The following is a 17703-nucleotide window of genomic DNA, read 5'->3' on the forward strand; positions in this document are numbered from 1 at the left end:
AGTAAAGTTTCTCGCGCACCTTGAAATGTACCGATCTTTGTCGCAGTCTGAAAGATTGTGTACCAATTTTTGTTACGAGAATGGGCTAAAAGAAAGCTGTTTGTGCAAAAGCTGTTTGCGCATGTTCAGATACATATTAAACTCCCGTTACCTGTTTATCAGTCTATATGTGTAGTGACTGTGTAGTGTGTACTGAATGTATCCCTAATGATCAATCCTCGCCCATTCGTTATACATGTAGCTGTTCCTCCTACGTGCCTCCAGTGCATGCACTTTTGCACAGCCGTCTCATCGCACGCTGACCGGTGGTCATTTCTTAACAGTTCACTTCTGCCAAACACTTCATCTAACCCTTCATTTCCGATACAGTGTACACGCTCACACAAGCTGCCGGTTGCCGTGTTCTTATAATTCAAAGAGCGGCCGCCGAAAGAGGATCAGTACCAGGCTGTCACGTGCGGGTGGTAGACGCAGCTTGCTTTCTGCGCGGTTGGCCGCCGTAGTTGCATCGGACCGGTATTCGGTGGAAGCAGAAACTGCAGCTACTTATAGATAAACTATCATTGATAGATAATGATAGCTAAACTGAACTGAAATACGTAAGTCAGTCAGATGCAAAAACGTACTTAATTTCGCCTTTTCGATTGTTTTAAGTACAGTACTTTTTAATCATAATTGTCAGATGATTTACGAGCACACCATATCTTGCAGAATTTTGACTGGCAAAACTCCAGTGTACTGGCCGACTACGCTTTGTCCTGTTTGTCCCTGTAAAATCTGATTGTAATCCAAACGTTCACTAACTGTTACCAAATTCTAGCAGCGATGTCTGAAAATCTCACAGTCACGCCGTTGTCGAACTTGGAAAATCCCGGTTCGGTCACAAAGATTGGCGATTGTATCAAGCCCCTGTTGGTCTCTGGAGATCTGAGTGATGTTCAGTTTGCCGTGGGACGTGGTTATGGCCCAACAAAGATCTTTCCAGCTCATAGGTGGGAGTATTAACTTGGAATCTATAAATGAATGCACTATATACTGTGAATGAGAATATTAACTTTGAATGCGCTATTACTGTATTTCTTTCCAGTTCTTTGTAATACTAAAGGTATCCTGTGATTACAATGCATACTATCAGGACTCTTTTTGATTGTCTCTAGAATAATGGTCTGACTGTATTAAATATTCTAAATTACAGTACAACACTTATATGTATCATGTCGGCATCTAAATTCAGGTTGATAATGAGCGTCCGCAGCGCAGTGTTCCGTGCGATGTTCTTTGGAAGTATGTCCGATAACTGCACGGCTCCAATCGACATTCCGGACATCCTCCCTGAGGCCTTCGCTAATCTGCTGAGGTATGTCGGCACTCTGTGTATAGGAGTGCGCTGTCTTTGTGGTGCATACGGTAAACCACATTAATATGTAGCTACATTTACACCGATGCGGTGGCGGATTTCACAGAGGACAACGTGTTTGACACGTTAAAGTGCGCTGACAAGTACGACCTACCGCTACTGCTTGCGATGTGCACTAGCTTCGCCCTGCAAACGCTCAACATCAACAACTGCTTGGACATTTTGGACAACGTAGGTCATCCTTAGTGGCTTATGTCAACCTCGGCCTCACCTGTCGTGCGTTTTTGAAAATTTCTTGCACAGGCGGTGCAGTATGCAGCTGCGGCGCCGAGCATTCCTAAAAAGTGTTTGCGTCTAATTGACGAGTCACCGGAAACTATTTGGGAATCGGAGCAGTTCTGTGCAATTGGACTGGAGGCTCTACGCCTCATTCTCCAACGAGATACGCTGACCGCCAACGAATGTACCATTTCCCGGGCTGTGGATAGGTGAATAATTTTGAATAGCCTTTCTTTTAGTGACACAGAACGGCGAACCCGTTTTGTCTGGGATTCTTATCAGCTGCTTTATGGCAGGTGGGCTACAAACATGTGCACTCAGCGGAACATGGAAGCTTCCTCCGTTAATCGACGCGAAGTACTAGGCCAGACACTGTATCTCATCCGGTTTCCACTCTTAAGTGACGCTCAGTTGGCGGATGGACCGGCGAGGGTGGGTACTTGTGGCCTTGAGGAATGTTTTACTGGTTTGTTTTTTTCCAGCTTCACGATCGCGACGTTTCGCATGCTTACGACTCACGGTGAGGCGTGTTATCCGCGGAAACACACAATAGCACATAAACACTTGAAAGATTCTTTTCAAAATAATCAAACTTTTCGATTTCTCGTACCACAGGGTTATGTCAATTTTAAGTTTGACAAATATTTGGCATACCAACATGTAAATTGTCCAAACATCGGTGTGCAAACTTTGTCCTCAATGTCAAGGAAATTCAAGAGCAAAGTGCTAAAACTGTTGCAAGACTAACAGTGGATTGATTAAAATTATATGTGCATGCAAATTTCTTGTCGCAGATGTCCTGAATGTATCCCAGCTAACAAGAAGTAATGCCGTTAATTTCAAGCTGCAATCGAATTTGAAATTTTGAAATATAATAACATTTCTGTTTACTGACTAGGAAACTGGAACCAATAATTATCAATGTACATGATGTTTGTAACGGATGTACTGGTATAAGTTGTAACTTGCATGTATTAAGTACTGTATGCGGTCGAGTAACTACTTTACCATAAATCTTTATGCCTAGAATGATATCGTAGCCAGGCAGGGAAAGAACCATTTATGTAGTTAGGAAAGAACGTAAGCGTAGCTATAAAAGAAGAGAAGATTGTCAAAAAATTAAAAAATAGGATGGACATAGGAAACCACGAAACTGCATAACCATAGAAGTATGGTCACAGCTTTCATCAACTGTTTTGACGGCAGTTGAACTCAGCGTTGACCGAGTAAATGAACCGCTACAGTCAGACTGGATCGGTAAAAGTTGTATTAATTAGATTGGTCTATTGCTGCAATCCGAGGCATTGGACATCTACCTCTACAAGCACGCCGACATCAAACCGCAGCTTCCGTTTCCTACGGAGCCCCGACAAAGTTAGCAGACCCATGGCTTTGCTGCTTCCTGCAACCTCGCTATACAAACTGCTGTTGCTTTTACAGATGTACGCGCTCAGGGCGTTCTTAATTATACGATTCCGAATGTCAGAAAGCTGTCGGAGGCTTCCACGTTCAGCGAGCCAGTGGCAGTCAGAAAGCTTCTTTGGTAGGAGATTAAGGGAGCAAAGACAGACAATAGGTGAAGGCTAAGTAAAACCATTTCACATTTTAGGGGTATCAGCGCTAGAAAAGAAACGCAAGGTGCTGATGAGTCTGCTGCTCTCAGCCTCTGTCTGTGGTGTTCTGGCTATCCGGAATCACCTTCGTGGATGTGTCAGGTTAATGCCGAAATGCGCTTGCTTCCATGGAAGCCGGAAACTGCACCAATTAAAAGAAGTATAATTGCTTGTGTGACATTTCAACTTCCGGTCTACCCTGATGATCTGTTGCATGGAAATTTTGTAGAGTTTGCCAAAGTGTTCGGCAAGAATAGACGCTGCTGGGGCGGGAAATATGTCTCTATGGAGGTCAGGGTTTTGTGCACGGAAATCATAAGTCGCTTTAACTGACTTACTTGCTGGTCATATACGCTTGTATCCGTAGCAACTGCTTGATCCGAAGAAAGGCTACGTCAATCCTACCGACTTTTCGTTGAGACTGCAGGTACATGTTGCTGCTGACCTTCCCACTGGAATCGAATGAATGGAGCGTCGACGCATAAAAAATAGCGACGCTTGTAAAAGATAAGCGTCTTCCGAAAGAGTTTTAGTTCCGCCCTTCATGTTGCTGCCGTGTAAATGGCTGCAGTTTCTGACGAGTTGTGTACCGATTCTTTTGCTAGACTTATCGTGGCACAAGAGAACGTAAGCTGACTACCTGAGTGAGATGCTAATAATTTATTGGACTGTGTGTAGGGATGCCGTCTGTTCCACACAAACGCTTTTTGTATTTCCCGCAAACACGATTTTCTATTCGCAGTACGTACGCAGTACAGTGTTTACCCTAGCTTCCGCAATATTTGCAATCGTAATGTGATTTTGTTTTTATCTGCGTATACTGTATTAACTGAGTGCCCAAAAAATCAAATGTTTGCTTAACGTCCTGCAGCTTATGCAATTTGATATGGCCTTCGTGATACAGTTGCACTATACCAGCATTTAAAAATTCAGAAAGATACCGTTACAAGCGAGCAACTAGAAGATTAAAAAAAGAAGAAGATGATTTTAATCTAAGTACTGAGCCCCGTTTGCCATATTCTCGTTCATGCCACCTCTAAACTGATTCGCTAGAAAAAGAGCTGCGGTATGTCTCAGTTAGTTCCGTCGGATCCGGCCAAGGCTCCAGAGCCGGTTCCCACATTCAAGGCATCCAACACTTGTTGATATCCGGTGATATGGTTCTGCATACAGTTTGTAGGCGGCCCCATGGGACATATTAGTTTATCAGCGGTACGAAAATACAGCGAGACATCATTGGCACTGCATCCGAATTTATTGAAGAATCCATTTTCCACGGCGTCAAACGCTGCACGATCAGCCGACGTCAGCTGTAGTGGATTGGCGCGAATGCAGTGCACCACCACCGGTGCATCGCAGACACCGGCCTGCGCATTCTGCTGGCCGCCGAAGCGCTAATCAGAGGAGAAGCAGATGGCCCAATATTGTGGAATTCAGCTACCATGTTCACCGGGTCTGGTTCGGGGGCGAACATTCGTCGGTACACGTAGTAAGTTCCACTAATCTATCAAAAGTTTAAAACCAACCGGGTACAACTTCGGTTTCTGATATATAAGGTAAACTGATTCGGGCTTTTACCAGGGTGTTATTGATTACTCCTGGGGAGGGCATTGTATTTGGCCATTTGCAAATCGATGACGTGGTGTTACTGCTTCCATAGCTCGATGCCGCAATGGTTGCTGTTGACGATGAACCTAGAGTAGCCAATACGCGCACATAATTACTTTCAGATTCAAGTAAAATGTTATTTCAACTGTTATTACGATATTAATTTAATTGTCATTTAAATTCAACGCACGGTATTTAAGTACACGTTATTGCGATATTATTATTTGACCAGTGGTAACTGCGCAGTTACGCATTAGTTTGGGCGTTCGTTCAAGCGGCTTCCGCGGTTACTTACTTGTGGTGTTCACAATGGTGTTCCTCATGCCTCGATAATCCTCGCCAATGCAGCCCGGTGGCTCTACCGGTATGCACAGGCCCTTTGGCTCCCACTCATCCCTGGGTATACTCTGTACTGTAATGCAGTATTTGGAAAATATGGAGTTAATGATGTTGTCAAAACTGTCCATTTGCTCTGCCGACAGCCGGTCTGGTCGCGTCCGAGTTTGCGCGATAATGGTGGGTGCCGCGCAATGGACACCGTCCGCCCGTGGCTTACTGCAGCCGTAGCTGACCATAAGATTTTGGTAATCGTGGTACAGAACCACGAAATCCGTTGGACCTGCGACATTCGGTTACAGTAATTGCTTTAAGAAACAGATTGTCAAAATTACAGTAGATTGTACGGTAGAGCGGTAATGGTTTACCGCATTTGTGCACTGAAGCTGCTACCGTATGGCTGCATCCACCATATCTCACAACTGAAACGGCACCATGAGTCTGCGATAGATGTGTGTGTTACATCACTCTACGCCGGTTATAGTTACACCGCCCTTATACGGGTCGCTCGTTTTCTGGAAAGGCCTAGCTGGATAAAGCAAAAGCACCTCGAATACGAAACATTGTATTGGCGGGCATTTTATGGTATTTTTAAGAAGTTATATCATTGTCAGGTTTCGAAAAACTGATTTTTCAAATTGCTCATACGGCAAGAATGCTGTCTTATCTGTAATCGAGAACCACATGAGTTCAGTATGGCCGATAGCGAGTTGCAAAAAAGTTATTGATTGTTATAAGCTGTACAGTAACGATTCTGCTGTCAACGTTGTTTGCATCGCGCACAAGCGATTCTGCCGCTCAGACCAAGAACACGGTATAACTTCTTCTTAAGACCGGTCGCTTTTAAGTGTTACTGGCAAGCATACGCACGCATAATGTAGTTGTCATTGGGTCCGCCAAGGTCTCCGATTTGTTGTCCACTGGAAGTATAAGATCCTGTCCAGTGCTGGGTTGGGCAAAATGATAAACTGGATGGGTCGGTTGAATTCTGGAGACGTCTGATCTGCCACCATTGCAGATATCCCGGTGCGCTGGTAACCGGATCCGCATATGGCGCTATGCTCTGGATACTTATCTCTACTGTAGCGGGATAGGTTCCGCCCATTTGACGGTATGAATACCATTGGCCGAACGCCTAATAATAACGTGAAGCTCCATTAAAAGCCAAATTTCAATAATGCCAATAATGCCAAATGCCAATAACTCCAGATAATGCCATTGCTTAAATTAATCCTACTTGTCGGGGATCATCTCCGCCGATTCCTTGCAGCCTGGTGGGGAGAGACGGTGAACACTGTTGCGCTGAGCATTTTGGAAAGCCAAATGCAGCTATTAAGCAGAATAGTGCATTATTGATTCGATGTCAAAGATATTTTCAAATATTTTCATACCGACACAAAGAAGGGTCATCACAAAATTCATGTTAAATGATAAATTAGTACATCCAAACCAGGCCGACTTTAAGAAGAAAGGGGGTGCTGCACCGTACATATAATATTTTGAAACGCACCGAAGTTAAACTGTTGCGACTGCTGGTGTACAGTGCAAGACATAACCGCGTGCACTTTCACAACAGTCATGCGATCGACGTAAAAAAATACCTACCTATGCGGCAGTGATTAATGGGAGTATTAACCTTAATTGCTGTAGTAGAATAACAATTCCATCAGAACCCGTAACGCATAAATAAGCCTTAACGTATGGCTGCCTGCGTATGCATGTTGCATACTGCACTGCATGCATGATGCCCACCTTGGCATCACATGGTGACTGTAATTGGGGAAACTCGGGAAACTCAGAAGTATATAACGGTACTGCCAAAAATTCTCCGCCAGTCGATCAATCGCAAACTTATGTCAATGGCGCGTAATCCTTTAAATTTTTTCTCTTGTTTTTAACGAATGCTCTTGTACATGTTACAGGTCCCTGCAAAGTTGAGCAAACTGTGCGCGCAATACGGGAGCGAATCGTAGCACTGGATGTATAGCATTTGCTCGATTCGGTATTAGGTTGGGAGGTACATAATAATAGTATTAATTTTCATACTTCCAAGGTTTTATTGATTTTGCAAAATAGAATAACGGCAGCCAGAATGTGAAATACAAACTACCGAGGACGCAACAACCATGGATTACTGCGGCACAGCAGATCGCAGATTCACAGTAATCGGAAAGCTGCCGTCCGATAAATCCATCCATCGAAGCGATTCGCTAGATGCTATTCGGAGATCCATTGCGAAATACCCGATACCGCAAGATGTCGCACTCTAAACTCATGCTTTCTACTGCAGCAACGAAAAGTGCGCGTACGTCGAGCGAATACAACAACGCTTGATCGCTGGGCGTTGGTTATTTTTACAGTAATGTCTCTACGCAACGAAGGGTGACTGCCATAACTTTGGCTTCCTCGCCATAATTAGCTTTTTCAATCGTAAGAATATCCCAACGTTGCGTGCTGGGGAACATTGTATTAGGATATTATGGTTACCATCTTGAGCCCAAAACCCGCGCTTCAAAAAACCTTCCATATGAGGAGCGCTTTCTCCACAAATACAGCACCAACCTTCCCATATTCCTGTAGGGCATGCGCTTTATATTGTACTTGCCAAATGTCGGCAAAGAGCCACGAGTGTCGGTGCAGTGTTCAAAGAGAGGCCGCCGAACACCAATCAATGCCAAACTGCCACTTGCTGGGTGATGGCAACTACGCATTAGAGTTCTGGGTGGTTGACCGCCCGCAGGTGCGGGGCACGATTCGCTGGCAATAAAACTGCAATATCAATACGTGTACGGTGTATCTTTGACTCTTTACTCTTTAGTAGTGTTAGTTTCTGATTTCCGATAATTTCTTGAGAAAGTTTATCCAATATCCATGGTACGAGGAGTCAGTAGACTCAGTACTACAGATCTTTCTGAATCTGGAATGTGGAGACCAGCAGTGTGCGCTGCATAGTGAATCACTGTTGCTGCGCTTTTGTGCATTGGATTTCGTAAACTGGCTGTGTTCTGAACGTTAGCCAGTTTGATCACTCATGTCTGGAAATTCCGTGCCATCATCGTACCCAGAAAGCCGCGGTGCGTTCGCGAAGATGGGTGAATGCATCAAACACCTGTTCCTTCGTAGAGAAATGAGCGATGTTGAGTTCGCGGTGGGGCGTGATTATGGCGTGGCGCAGCTCTTTCCAGCACACAGGTGCTTGCTCAGTTGCTGGTCGAAAACAGTGTGTTAACTCGTCCCATGATAATCGCTGTGTGTGTAGACTTCTCTTGAGTGCGCGTAGCGAGGTGTTTCACACCATGTTCCATGGAAGTCTGCCGGAGACTAGCACAGCTCCCATCGACATTCCCGACATTCATCCCGAGGCCTTCGCTAATATGCTCAGGTAGTCTGACGTAACGATATTTCGTTGCCAGTGCAGCGAATGTTTCATAACGAGGCAGCATATCGTACAGCTACGTCTACACCGACGCCGTAACGGATTTCACCCACGAAAACGTCTTCCACACATTAATGTGCGCTGACAAGTACGATCTACCGTTGCTGGTAGTGCTGTGCACTGACTTCGTCTTGGGCACGCTCAACTCCCACAACTGCCTGCAGATTCTGGACACGGTAAGTTGTATCGATGGTTGGGAGCTTTTTGCTACACTGAGCGGTTCTGCTTTCGCAAGAACCTGGGTTTTTGTAGGTGATGCACAATGTCCTTGCCTCGCCGAGTATTCTCGAGAAGTGTTTGTCTTTGATTGATGAATCAGCGACAACCATCTGGCGGTCGAATGAGTTCTGTCAAATCGGACCAGAAGCTCTTCAAGCCATCCTTCAACGGGATACTTTAACCGCCAACGAACATACCATTTGTTCTTCTGTTACCAAGTAAGCATTCCCAATAGCTTTTTAGAGATCCGGAAAGGTGAGCCTGTTTATCTATGACCGATCAGCCGTTGTCTTGTAGGTGGGCTACCAACATGTGCACGCAAAAGGACATGGAAGCTTGCTCCGCCAACCTAAGGGAAGTATTGGGCGACATGTTGTATTTAGTCCGATTCCCTCTTTTGACCGACACTCAGCTGCGGGATGGGCCTGTCAAGGTGCGGTCTTTACCACTAGGGTAGTATATGTAATTGTTTATTGGGCAATAGCCGCCATAACAACAAAAGTGCAAGCGCGGGCACACTACTTTACAGTTAAAATTTAAACATTAAAAAAACAACCAAAATCTCTATCCATATAGTATATAAGGATAGAGATAGTATATAAGGATAGAGAGGGTAGTATATATAAGGATAGAGAGGGTAATATATAAGTTTTCAGTTTGTTGGAATTACCCAAAACATGCTGGAACAAGGCGTGTGTTTTAGAGCGGTTTGTTGCTGTATTCGGAGGCAGTGGACATCTACCTCTACAAGCATGCCATCATCATACCCCAGCTGCCATTCCCTACGGAGCCTCGGCAAAGTAAGGATCGTGTGTGCGTTTGATAAAATTGCATCCATGTTTATTAACATCACTTGGTGTCTAGATGAACGCGCTGCGGGTGTCATTAATTACACAATTCCCGATATCAGAGAGCTGCAAGAAGCGTGCTCGTATTCGTTCAGCGAAAAGATAACCGTCCGAAAGCTGTTTTGGTAAGTGGCGGTTAGAGTTGACTGAAGGTGGCCGCGATTGATACGCATCGTTTTGCAAGTCTGTTGGCGCTGGAATGGGCAAACGCGGCGCATCTGCTGTTCTGGAGCTCTACCTGCGCTGCAGTGGCGGTTCGAAATTGACTCCCTGGGCGTGCCACGTTAATGCAGATGTGCGCGTGCTGCCATGGAGCAGGGAAACTGTCCCAGTAACGAAATGTACGCTCACTTACGTGGTTATTTATGTCTGAGATAACCCAGAATGAAATTCCCCGCAAGTGGTCTTCGAAATTTTTTAGCCTTCTCCCTGATGTTCGACAAGGAAAAACGCTGCTGGGGCCTAAGGTTTATCACTATGGAGGTCAGGATTTTGTGCGCGGAAAATTTCTGTCTTCTGTCGCAAACGCATAGTTACAGGTTGCACACGCACTGTATTCGTTGTTCATATAAGTTTGTCTCCCCAGGAATTACTTGATCCGGAGAATGGTTACGTCAATCCTAGCGACTTCTCCTTGAGACTGCAAATTCAGGTGGCTGCTGACCGTTCGGTTGGGATCGAGTGAGTGCAATTGCGTGTTTGGACATATGAGATACAGTTTTCTTAGCATCATCAAGGTTTTCCTTCATTCGCGCATCGAGAAATGGAGTAATCCTTTTGTCTGTTTGATTTTTGTCATTTCTTTGTGGGATATTTTTGGTGACCCTGGAGCTCGTGAGCTGATCACAGTTAATTAGTCTTCGTTTTTCTGGGTAAATTCGTATGTTTTCACCTTATTTAAGTAAAACTAGTGAAAATAATGTTTCGCGACCGGAAACGGTACACATGTGCCCACTACTGTATACAACTGCTCTCCTATGCCTTGGCGGTCGGTAGCGACACCACCAAAGACCAACAAAGCACCAATCTTCCAGTGGAAGCTTCAAGCTTCCACTTTCGAGTACATAACTCACTTACCGATGCCAGACCGGTCATATGTGCAGTTTGCAAAGAGAGGGCGCCTAAAGGACATTGGCTCCAAATTACTGTCACTTGGGGGTGATGCTGACGGTGGGTCTGTCTCTCTTGGCGTCTTCCTTTATTGTTATGGCTACCAGAAATCGGACCCTGTGGCATGCCAGGCCACTGCTGAACTTTGCCTGCTGCCGTGGAAAATGGGAGTTGCATCGTTTAAGAGACGTATGCACACTGCACATCAATTTCCTTATTGTTAGACAAGCTTTGTTACAGTCTATGTAGTGAATCTAGTATCTACACAACGGAGTCTTTATTAAACTTTATCATTTTGCAGAACTATCCCACTTGTTCGATAAGAATCCATGTGGCTGGGGATACCCGCAGTTTATCTTTATGTATGGAGGTGAGGTTCTGCGCAGGGAAACCTTTGGCTATCTATTGCTGACATAGGTTGATTTTCTAGAAAAATCCTTCTGACTCTTCCCTGAAACTGCAAATCCAGATTACTGCTGAACTTCCTGCTGGGATGGAGTGAATCGACTGCAGTGCTGGATGATCGAGGGGGGGTAACGAAGCGCTTAAAGGATAATGTACTCTTAGTTGTTTGGGGAAGCGTTTTGAGACCGTGCATGCGTGAACGACGCACCCTGTTGACGAATTTGTACAAGCTCTTGCTGCTAGATTTTCTGTGGCATAAGAGCTAGTTATGCTAACCTAATTAGATAAGATGGGTTCAGCTGTAGACTCTTATGTTTCTGGACAGCTTTTGTTTTTGGCGATCCTTTTTTGGCAGAGTGCGGCTTTCATATGTGTGTCAAGTTTACAGTACTGTATATCAATGCAGCTTATTTAATGTACATCAGTACAATGCGCTGGTCCTTTTACTCGTCTAAGCACCTTGGCCCGAATTTTGTCATAGTTCTAGTTAGTAAATCATCTCAGACGAATACTATATCAGACGTAACGTTCAGGTACCTAATTGCACTGCACTGCAGATGCGAACACATAAGTAAAGCCTGAAAGAGTTTTTGTAACGTAGTTTCTTCTGTAGGGAAAACTTTTCGGCATGGAGTTGACAGAATTAGGGCGCATGCCATGGAAGCCCGTGCGCATTAAATTTATTGTCCGGCACATTTGTTCGTTATTGTTTCAGCTGTAGTTTTCGTTCGCTTGAGCCAATAATTTTATCGCCGTAGAACAAGACTCAAAGTGGCTACCAGTAACTGCTTCGATACGCCAGGTTTTAATTTTAGACAGCGGTAAACTTGCTCATTCAAAATTGTGGACATTCCAGACTAACCGACGTCCGCTACAGGAAATATCCGCAGCACTCTGTATAGTAAATCAGGAAACAACAAACACACAACAAGCTAGGTATAATCAACAGCAAAAAAATAGAGACGATTGATGTTTTCTTTGGAGCGTGTATAATATTTCTACCTTACTAATAAAATCAAAAACAGCAGCAAAGTGCACCGCAAAGTATCACCATGAAAATAAGATCAACGAAAAAGTGCAGGACTAAGTGGGTAATCCAAGGACGCTACATTACAAGGGGGGTTTGGACTTTGGACTGTAAACGGTTAGAAGGAATCTTCATCATCACTGGCTGCTTCAGCTTCCTCGTTTTCGTTTATGGGCTCCTCGTTCACTTTAGCTTTTGTCCGGTACTCCTCGGGAATGTCGCTTAAGAGAAGCAGTTTGGCATGCTGCCACACAAACCACATCTGCAACATATTATCAAGTCAGACAAATTAAATCAAATATCAAAAGTTATGCCTTACTTATCTGTACTTCCTTAAGGGAAGTGACCCGGTAAATGGTACTAAAATTCCTGTACATGTACGGAAAATCTTTATTTTCGCGCACTTCCAAAAACTTTTGCCTTGTTTTATGATTATTATGATTGTAGCCCGACGATTTGTATACAGATGGCGGGAAGACCGCTTATACGCGCGACATCCCGTTGGGAAGTAACGGTTGTCAGAAAGTTCCAAAACGTTACGCAAGTTCCTTCAAATTTTAAAATTAATTTCAAAAACATTACAACAAATTCCTGAAATTTAAAAATCCTTTTAATTTTGAAAAAAATCTACAACCGTGGTGCGGTGTAAAAACGATCCTAATACTAAAGTGGGCACAATTACATAAATCGGCCCACAATAAGACTTTTGGTACACATGAATGCGATTAAACTTTATACATAGAATGCATGAACAGTGAACACCAATGCCTTACTAACCGGATGCTGCGCGCACAAACGTTTTTCACGCCAGTATAAACAAATCTTCGGGCTACAGAATGGCAGAAAACAATGACAAAAGTTCTGCTGTGAGTGCGAGAAAGCAGGTTCTCCTGCATATGTACACGAAATGCATGTGCGAAATTTGTGGCATGTACTGAGTCATGAATGCAATACAGAATGTTTTATGAATCACACTGTGTACTTAACATACTTCACATATTTCGAATGTTCCAGGGTTTGAAGGCAGAGATGGTTTGCAGTCTATTTTACATGGGCACCCCAAACAAACCCGATATGTGTGAATATCAGTGTACAATTATGCATACCTCAATAAAGAAACACCAAATTCGACCGAGAATCAACATCCACAGCACCCCGTACTCCGTTATTCGCCACAACTGCTCGTAAATGTTGTTGCCCGGCAGAATACTGGACTTGGAAACGGCACGGGCGGCGGGGCCGAAGAATAAACGAGTCAATAGGCGATGACGCCGGATGAACAGCCACACCGGAAGGACATGCAAACCCGCTATCGTAAACACACCCAGCCGACTTCGAAAACCTAGAAAGCAAGGATAAATAATAAATCAATCCTCAAAGAAAAATGGATCGCCCATACCATTCTGCATGGTACAAGCCACCGGCGTGGGAAGCGACACGGCTTCTTCGGGATGGGAGGATTTCCACGCTGCTCCCAGTTGGTGTGTGCAGACAAACACTAGCCACTCCACGCATCCAACCAGCCATCCATACTACAATGGAAATCCATCAACAGAAAAACCGGAATCAGAATTATCAGATGCGAAATATGCGTTTATTTGTATAGCTCTGTTAAATTGTCCACAGAACATAAAAACACAAAAATAATACAGCTGTTAAATTTAGAAAATCAAAACCTTTTGTCAGGATTATGGCTATGGACGAGGCAATTAATGCTGACCTTCGATACGCGGCTCCAAATTAGCTGTCGTCCAATTATGTCAATAACGACATCCATCTGCAAGCACAGACAAAATGGTGAAACGACTATATAACAGAAATACTGTACTTGTACTGATAAGTACAAATGCGTACAAAATACTAATTACGGCATGCACACATTTTGTATTTCAGTAAATGCAAAAGTTCAAAATTTAAAACTATACACGTACGGCATAAAAAATCTGCAACTAATTCTTTTACCATAAGAATTTAAAAACATTTTAGAATCAGCAGCCCGCAGTACGGGTACGCCAAGAAAAAGTAATACGAATATGAAAATACTTTACCAGTAATTATTACAGTAGTTAAATAATTAAATCCTGCAGACAGTGCAAAGCAAAATTCGATGCAGCTCGTTTTTATAAATCTTCTTGCCTTACTCTAGAAATAGGCATCCCTGATTTTGCCAAATTTTACTGTCACAAGTTCGACCAGATTCATAAATATCGTACGTACCCAAGCTCCGAATGTTGATGCTTGTTTAAAATATCTCGCAGCCCAACCGTCGATGCCTAAAGAATAAAATAAAATTTCATAAAATCATGAATCCATAACGAAGATTTCGTTGTTGTACGCGTATCGTAAACACATAACACGACTTCTGATATTATCAGAAGTCGTTTTGCACATTACGAATGCAATCAGATATACCAAAAAGTACTGCAAGATGCTTCTTGCAAGTTATAATTAGAACTGCAAAGCGAGTTCTCTAAAAGTAATTTAAATAATCACAATAACTGTGGCTGAAACATGACAACATAAACCACAGCTTCATCATAATGATAATTCTTACACCTTTTCCAAATTTTCGAAATTTTATGCTTTCGGGCATATGTTTGTTGAACTGTAATTATTCCACTTCTTGGAACGCATAAGGATTAACAATTAAACATGCTGAATTTTAATATAATAATTCCTGTGGAACAATAAGTAAAAATCATATTACACCCTTATTATCGAAATGCACAACAAAGTGCACAAGGAGATTTATCGATTTTTCCCCAGTGTGCATTACACGATACTTCACCGGTTACAGCAGCACTACAGCAGCGGAGGAATTTACCATCAAGGATTATGGATGCGCAATAGAGCAGGATGAAACTCCACGGCGAGGATCCCCTGAGCCAAGCGATAACCAGCAGCACAATCCGAACATAGCCGATCAGGTTGGGAAAATATTGCAAGATCTCCCCCTTCGATTTCGGGGCTGGTGACTGCATTGCACCACCAACGTGCTTAACGTGTTCGTTCCACTGGCAGAACCAAGAGGATGGATAAAACCAAGCAAGGTTCAAAATTAATAATACAGTCAGCTGAGAGAGGACGGCATTCGAAATGAGCTTCGGAGCGACTTTCTCGCGCTACAGCCAGTTCCCACCAGAAGACGTCGGCCTTCTCGAAATCCTATTGGAAAATAAGCCAAGAAAAATATGGTTTGTCAGCAGTGCAATCGTAGGCTCTTGAGGAAAGATTACAGATCAAAGAGTAGATTGTTACTTATAACTTACTAGTACTAGTTAGTACCGTTCGAGAATCCCTTCGAAGAAATTAGATTGTGTTCGCAAGCGCAAAAAGGCTTACGATATGCGGTACGATATACGATAGGCTCTTGCACGTCATCATGGCGTACCCTTATCGGACCGTTCGACGATAGGATTGACGATAGAAAGCAAAGCTATCGTCAAGCTTACCGTTAAGCCCTGCGAAATAGCAACCGCTCTTAGTGGCGATTGCATCGACTGGCACGGCTACAAGTGCCAACTCACGAAACTTTTGAGGTATCAGAATAAGTTCGAATGGTTTTTGATTAACAAACGGAGTAAATCAGAAGAAAGACAATATTAAAATAAGTTTTTTGATACCACGTGAGGGCAGTTTGTTCAAAAACCAATGGTTTTGCAGCTGTTTCAATTTACCATGCAAAGCCTACGGCGTTGTTGGAGTACTCAGCGCGAACTTTTTACTCGAACTCCGTAGACGCCTGTTTTAACTTCAAATGTTCATAACAACGCTCACTGGCGCTCAAATCTAGCAGCTTTGGTGTCAAAACAATAATTTATAATTTAGTTTCATCGGGTTCACAACTAAAAGCAGTTTAGCACAAACAAGCCCCAAGGGTTACTGAAACTTTTTACATTTCACTTCGGAGGCAACATTCGACCGTATAACGTTTATCGTTTGTCGCCTGTGATGAGAACGAACACTATAAATTACCGACGATATGCTTACGGTACGGTGCTGCATCGTATCGTACACCGGACCGTCTTATCGTTGTGTAGGCGAACACAATCTAATAGATTGTGTCGTAAATCGTAATGCGTGTTGAAACAGAGCATCGCACGAGGGCGGTACACCTAGAGACACTTCCGCCGGAAACAGTGTGCGTTTTATGTAGCCGCCCGCGGTAGGCATTTGCACTAAGTATGGGGTAACACCGTACTATCTGTTCTGTACGGTACGTGATGTACTGGATAACTTGGTTGCCATTCACAATAATTAGGTCTGGGAAGTTAGCTCGGGATAGATGCGAAATTCTTAAAATAAAACTGTAACCTTCTGATTATATGAGCCGTAACTATCATTTATAAAAATTGATGCTTTGCTGATAAAGTAGTAATGGAAGTTACACAACAAGTTGAAAGCTACCGATGAAACATGTTGTAGGATGATCGTATCTGCTGCAACTACATACAGCGAGAAAATCAAACCGGCTATAAAGGAATAGATCCGTCCGTATCCGAAATAGGCTGGACTGGCCGGTGGTGTCCTCCGGATCGCTAGTGTACATCCACGCTCCTTCAGGGCGGGAAGACGTGTGTATTCTTCATTGAGAAGAATTACCGTACAACGGTTTTTCACTTTTTTGGTGGTTTTTTGTAGTGCTCAACACTGTTCAACTTTCAATGTTTTGCAAAGGTTTGCCTGTGCTTTTCCTTTGTTTTTCATGACCGAGAGAATTTTTTGATAGCAACATAATAATTTTTGTTTGCTTTCGGTTCCGTGTTTCTACAGTTTCCAAAACATATGCGCTTTGACCTTTAGTCTACAGTACTCTCTCTATTCGGCTGTGCATCCTTTTTGCTTTTATCTGACTTTGACTTCAACGCGAATTTCTTCTTGACGGTGGGAAATCGCGGAAAGACAAAATTTAACTGCCACACTCAATCGATCTTTGCGTAGTAGTTTTTACAATGGAATGCTTGAATTTGCATTACACACTGAAATTCTAGAAATGTGTTAAGTATCAGCATTTGTCCCATTCGATCGGACAAATATCTCCTCCACTTGAATTAGTCAGGATATTTTACTGTATAAAGCAGCCACGTCGGGCCACTTGAGAATTTTTTCCCGGAACATGTCGGCGCGGAATGCGAGTTCTGCATGAGCGTAGTCAGCACTACCACTCTAAACGGTTTACGGACGTTGAAAGCACCATCAGAGTTGGGTGCGGAAAGTTGGAAACTTTACTGCAGATATAAGCGAAGATGTTCTGGCCGTTTTCTGATACTGCGTGTGGTACATTTATCTGGTGTGATTTGTCTGCAGTGCTTTAGCGCAAATCTGGAGCCAAACTTTGTGTGGGTCCTGTCACACTACCCTGTGCCCCAGAGATCAAAATGATTGTGCGTTTACCGAATGCGGGAATTTTGGGAGTGTTGATGCTGCTGATTTTTGGAGCTCTTCCACGTCCCGGTAAGAGCCAA

General features: G+C 43.5%; 3 protein-coding genes and 1 long non-coding RNA gene across 4 annotated transcripts; 2 read left to right on the forward strand and 2 right to left on the reverse strand.

Annotated features, from left to right (window-relative positions):
* Positions 1–750: 750 nt before the first annotated feature.
* Positions 751–4060, forward strand: LOC129597303 (BTB/POZ domain-containing protein 2-like). The gene is made up of 10 exons (XM_055494785.1): positions 751–992; positions 1235–1357; positions 1429–1588; positions 1661–1845; positions 1933–2068; positions 2914–3010; positions 3077–3179; positions 3246–3409; positions 3479–3540; positions 3617–4060. The coding sequence occupies exons 1-10, from the start codon at positions 826–828 to the stop codon at positions 3713–3715; spliced, it is 1296 nt and encodes a 431-aa protein (XP_055350760.1). The 5' UTR covers positions 751–825; the 3' UTR covers positions 3716–4060.
* A 233-nt stretch (positions 4061–4293) lies between these two features.
* LOC129597353 (uncharacterized) lies at positions 4294–6446 on the reverse strand. Its single transcript, XM_055494840.1, has 5 exons — positions 6431–6446; positions 6064–6328; positions 5153–5476; positions 4828–4943; positions 4294–4753 (listed from the first exon to the last, which is right to left on the reverse strand). Exons 2-5 carry the CDS (start codon positions 6296–6298, stop codon positions 4556–4558), a joined length of 873 nt encoding a protein of 290 aa, XP_055350815.1. The 5' UTR covers positions 6299–6328; positions 6431–6446; the 3' UTR covers positions 4294–4555.
* A 2472-nt stretch (positions 6447–8918) lies between these two features.
* Positions 8919–9808, forward strand: LOC129597355 (uncharacterized). Its single transcript, XR_008691557.1, has 4 exons — positions 8919–9066; positions 9146–9281; positions 9552–9648; positions 9713–9808. It is a non-coding gene; the product is annotated as an uncharacterized LOC129597355 (long non-coding RNA).
* Positions 9809–12014: 2206 nt separating this feature from the next.
* Positions 12015–15482, reverse strand: LOC129597317 (uncharacterized). The gene is made up of 6 exons (XM_055494801.1): positions 15063–15482; positions 14456–14511; positions 13959–14015; positions 13638–13770; positions 13345–13580; positions 12015–12500 (listed from the first exon to the last, which is right to left on the reverse strand). Exons 1-6 carry the CDS (start codon positions 15217–15219, stop codon positions 12357–12359), a joined length of 783 nt encoding a protein of 260 aa, XP_055350776.1. The 5' UTR covers positions 15220–15482; the 3' UTR covers positions 12015–12356.
* Positions 15483–17703: the final 2221 nt, after the last annotated feature.

Source organism: Paramacrobiotus metropolitanus, unplaced genomic scaffold, assembly GCF_019649055.1.
Source record: "Paramacrobiotus metropolitanus isolate TYO unplaced genomic scaffold, Prichtersi_v1.0 Parri_scaffold0000103, whole genome shotgun sequence".
NCBI classification, from domain to species: Eukaryota; Metazoa; Tardigrada; class Eutardigrada; order Parachela; family Macrobiotidae; genus Paramacrobiotus; species Paramacrobiotus metropolitanus.

Coding starts and splice junctions, on each gene's coding strand:
- LOC129597303 (XM_055494785.1), top strand. CDS start 826: ATGTCTGAAAATCTCACAGTCACGCCGTTGTCGAACTTGGAAAATCCC. Junction 1,846..1,932: donor ATTTCCCGGGCTGTGGATAG/GTGAATAATTTT, acceptor GCTTTATGGCAG/GTGGGCTACAAACATGTGCA. Junction 3,011..3,076: donor TCCTACGGAGCCCCGACAAA/GTTAGCAGACCC, acceptor TTGCTTTTACAG/ATGTACGCGCTCAGGGCGTT.
- LOC129597353 (XM_055494840.1), bottom strand. CDS start 6,298: ATGGGCGGAACCTATCCCGCTACAGTAGAGATAAGTATCCAGAGCATA. Junction 5,477..6,063: donor CAATGACAACTACATTATGC/GTGCGTATGCTT, acceptor CGAATGTCGCAG/GTCCAACGGATTTCGTGGTT. Junction 4,754..4,827: donor GAGTAATCAATAACACCCTG/GTAAAAGCCCGA, acceptor AACTTTTGATAG/ATTAGTGGAACTTACTACGT.
- LOC129597317 (XM_055494801.1), bottom strand. CDS start 15,219: ATGCAGTCACCAGCCCCGAAATCGAAGGGGGAGATCTTGCAATATTTT. Junction 13,581..13,637: donor GGCTTGTACCATGCAGAATG/GTATGGGCGATC, acceptor CTTGCTTTCTAG/GTTTTCGAAGTCGGCTGGGT. Junction 12,501..13,344: donor TTTGGTGTTTCTTTATTGAG/GTATGCATAATT, acceptor AATATGTTGCAG/ATGTGGTTTGTGTGGCAGCA.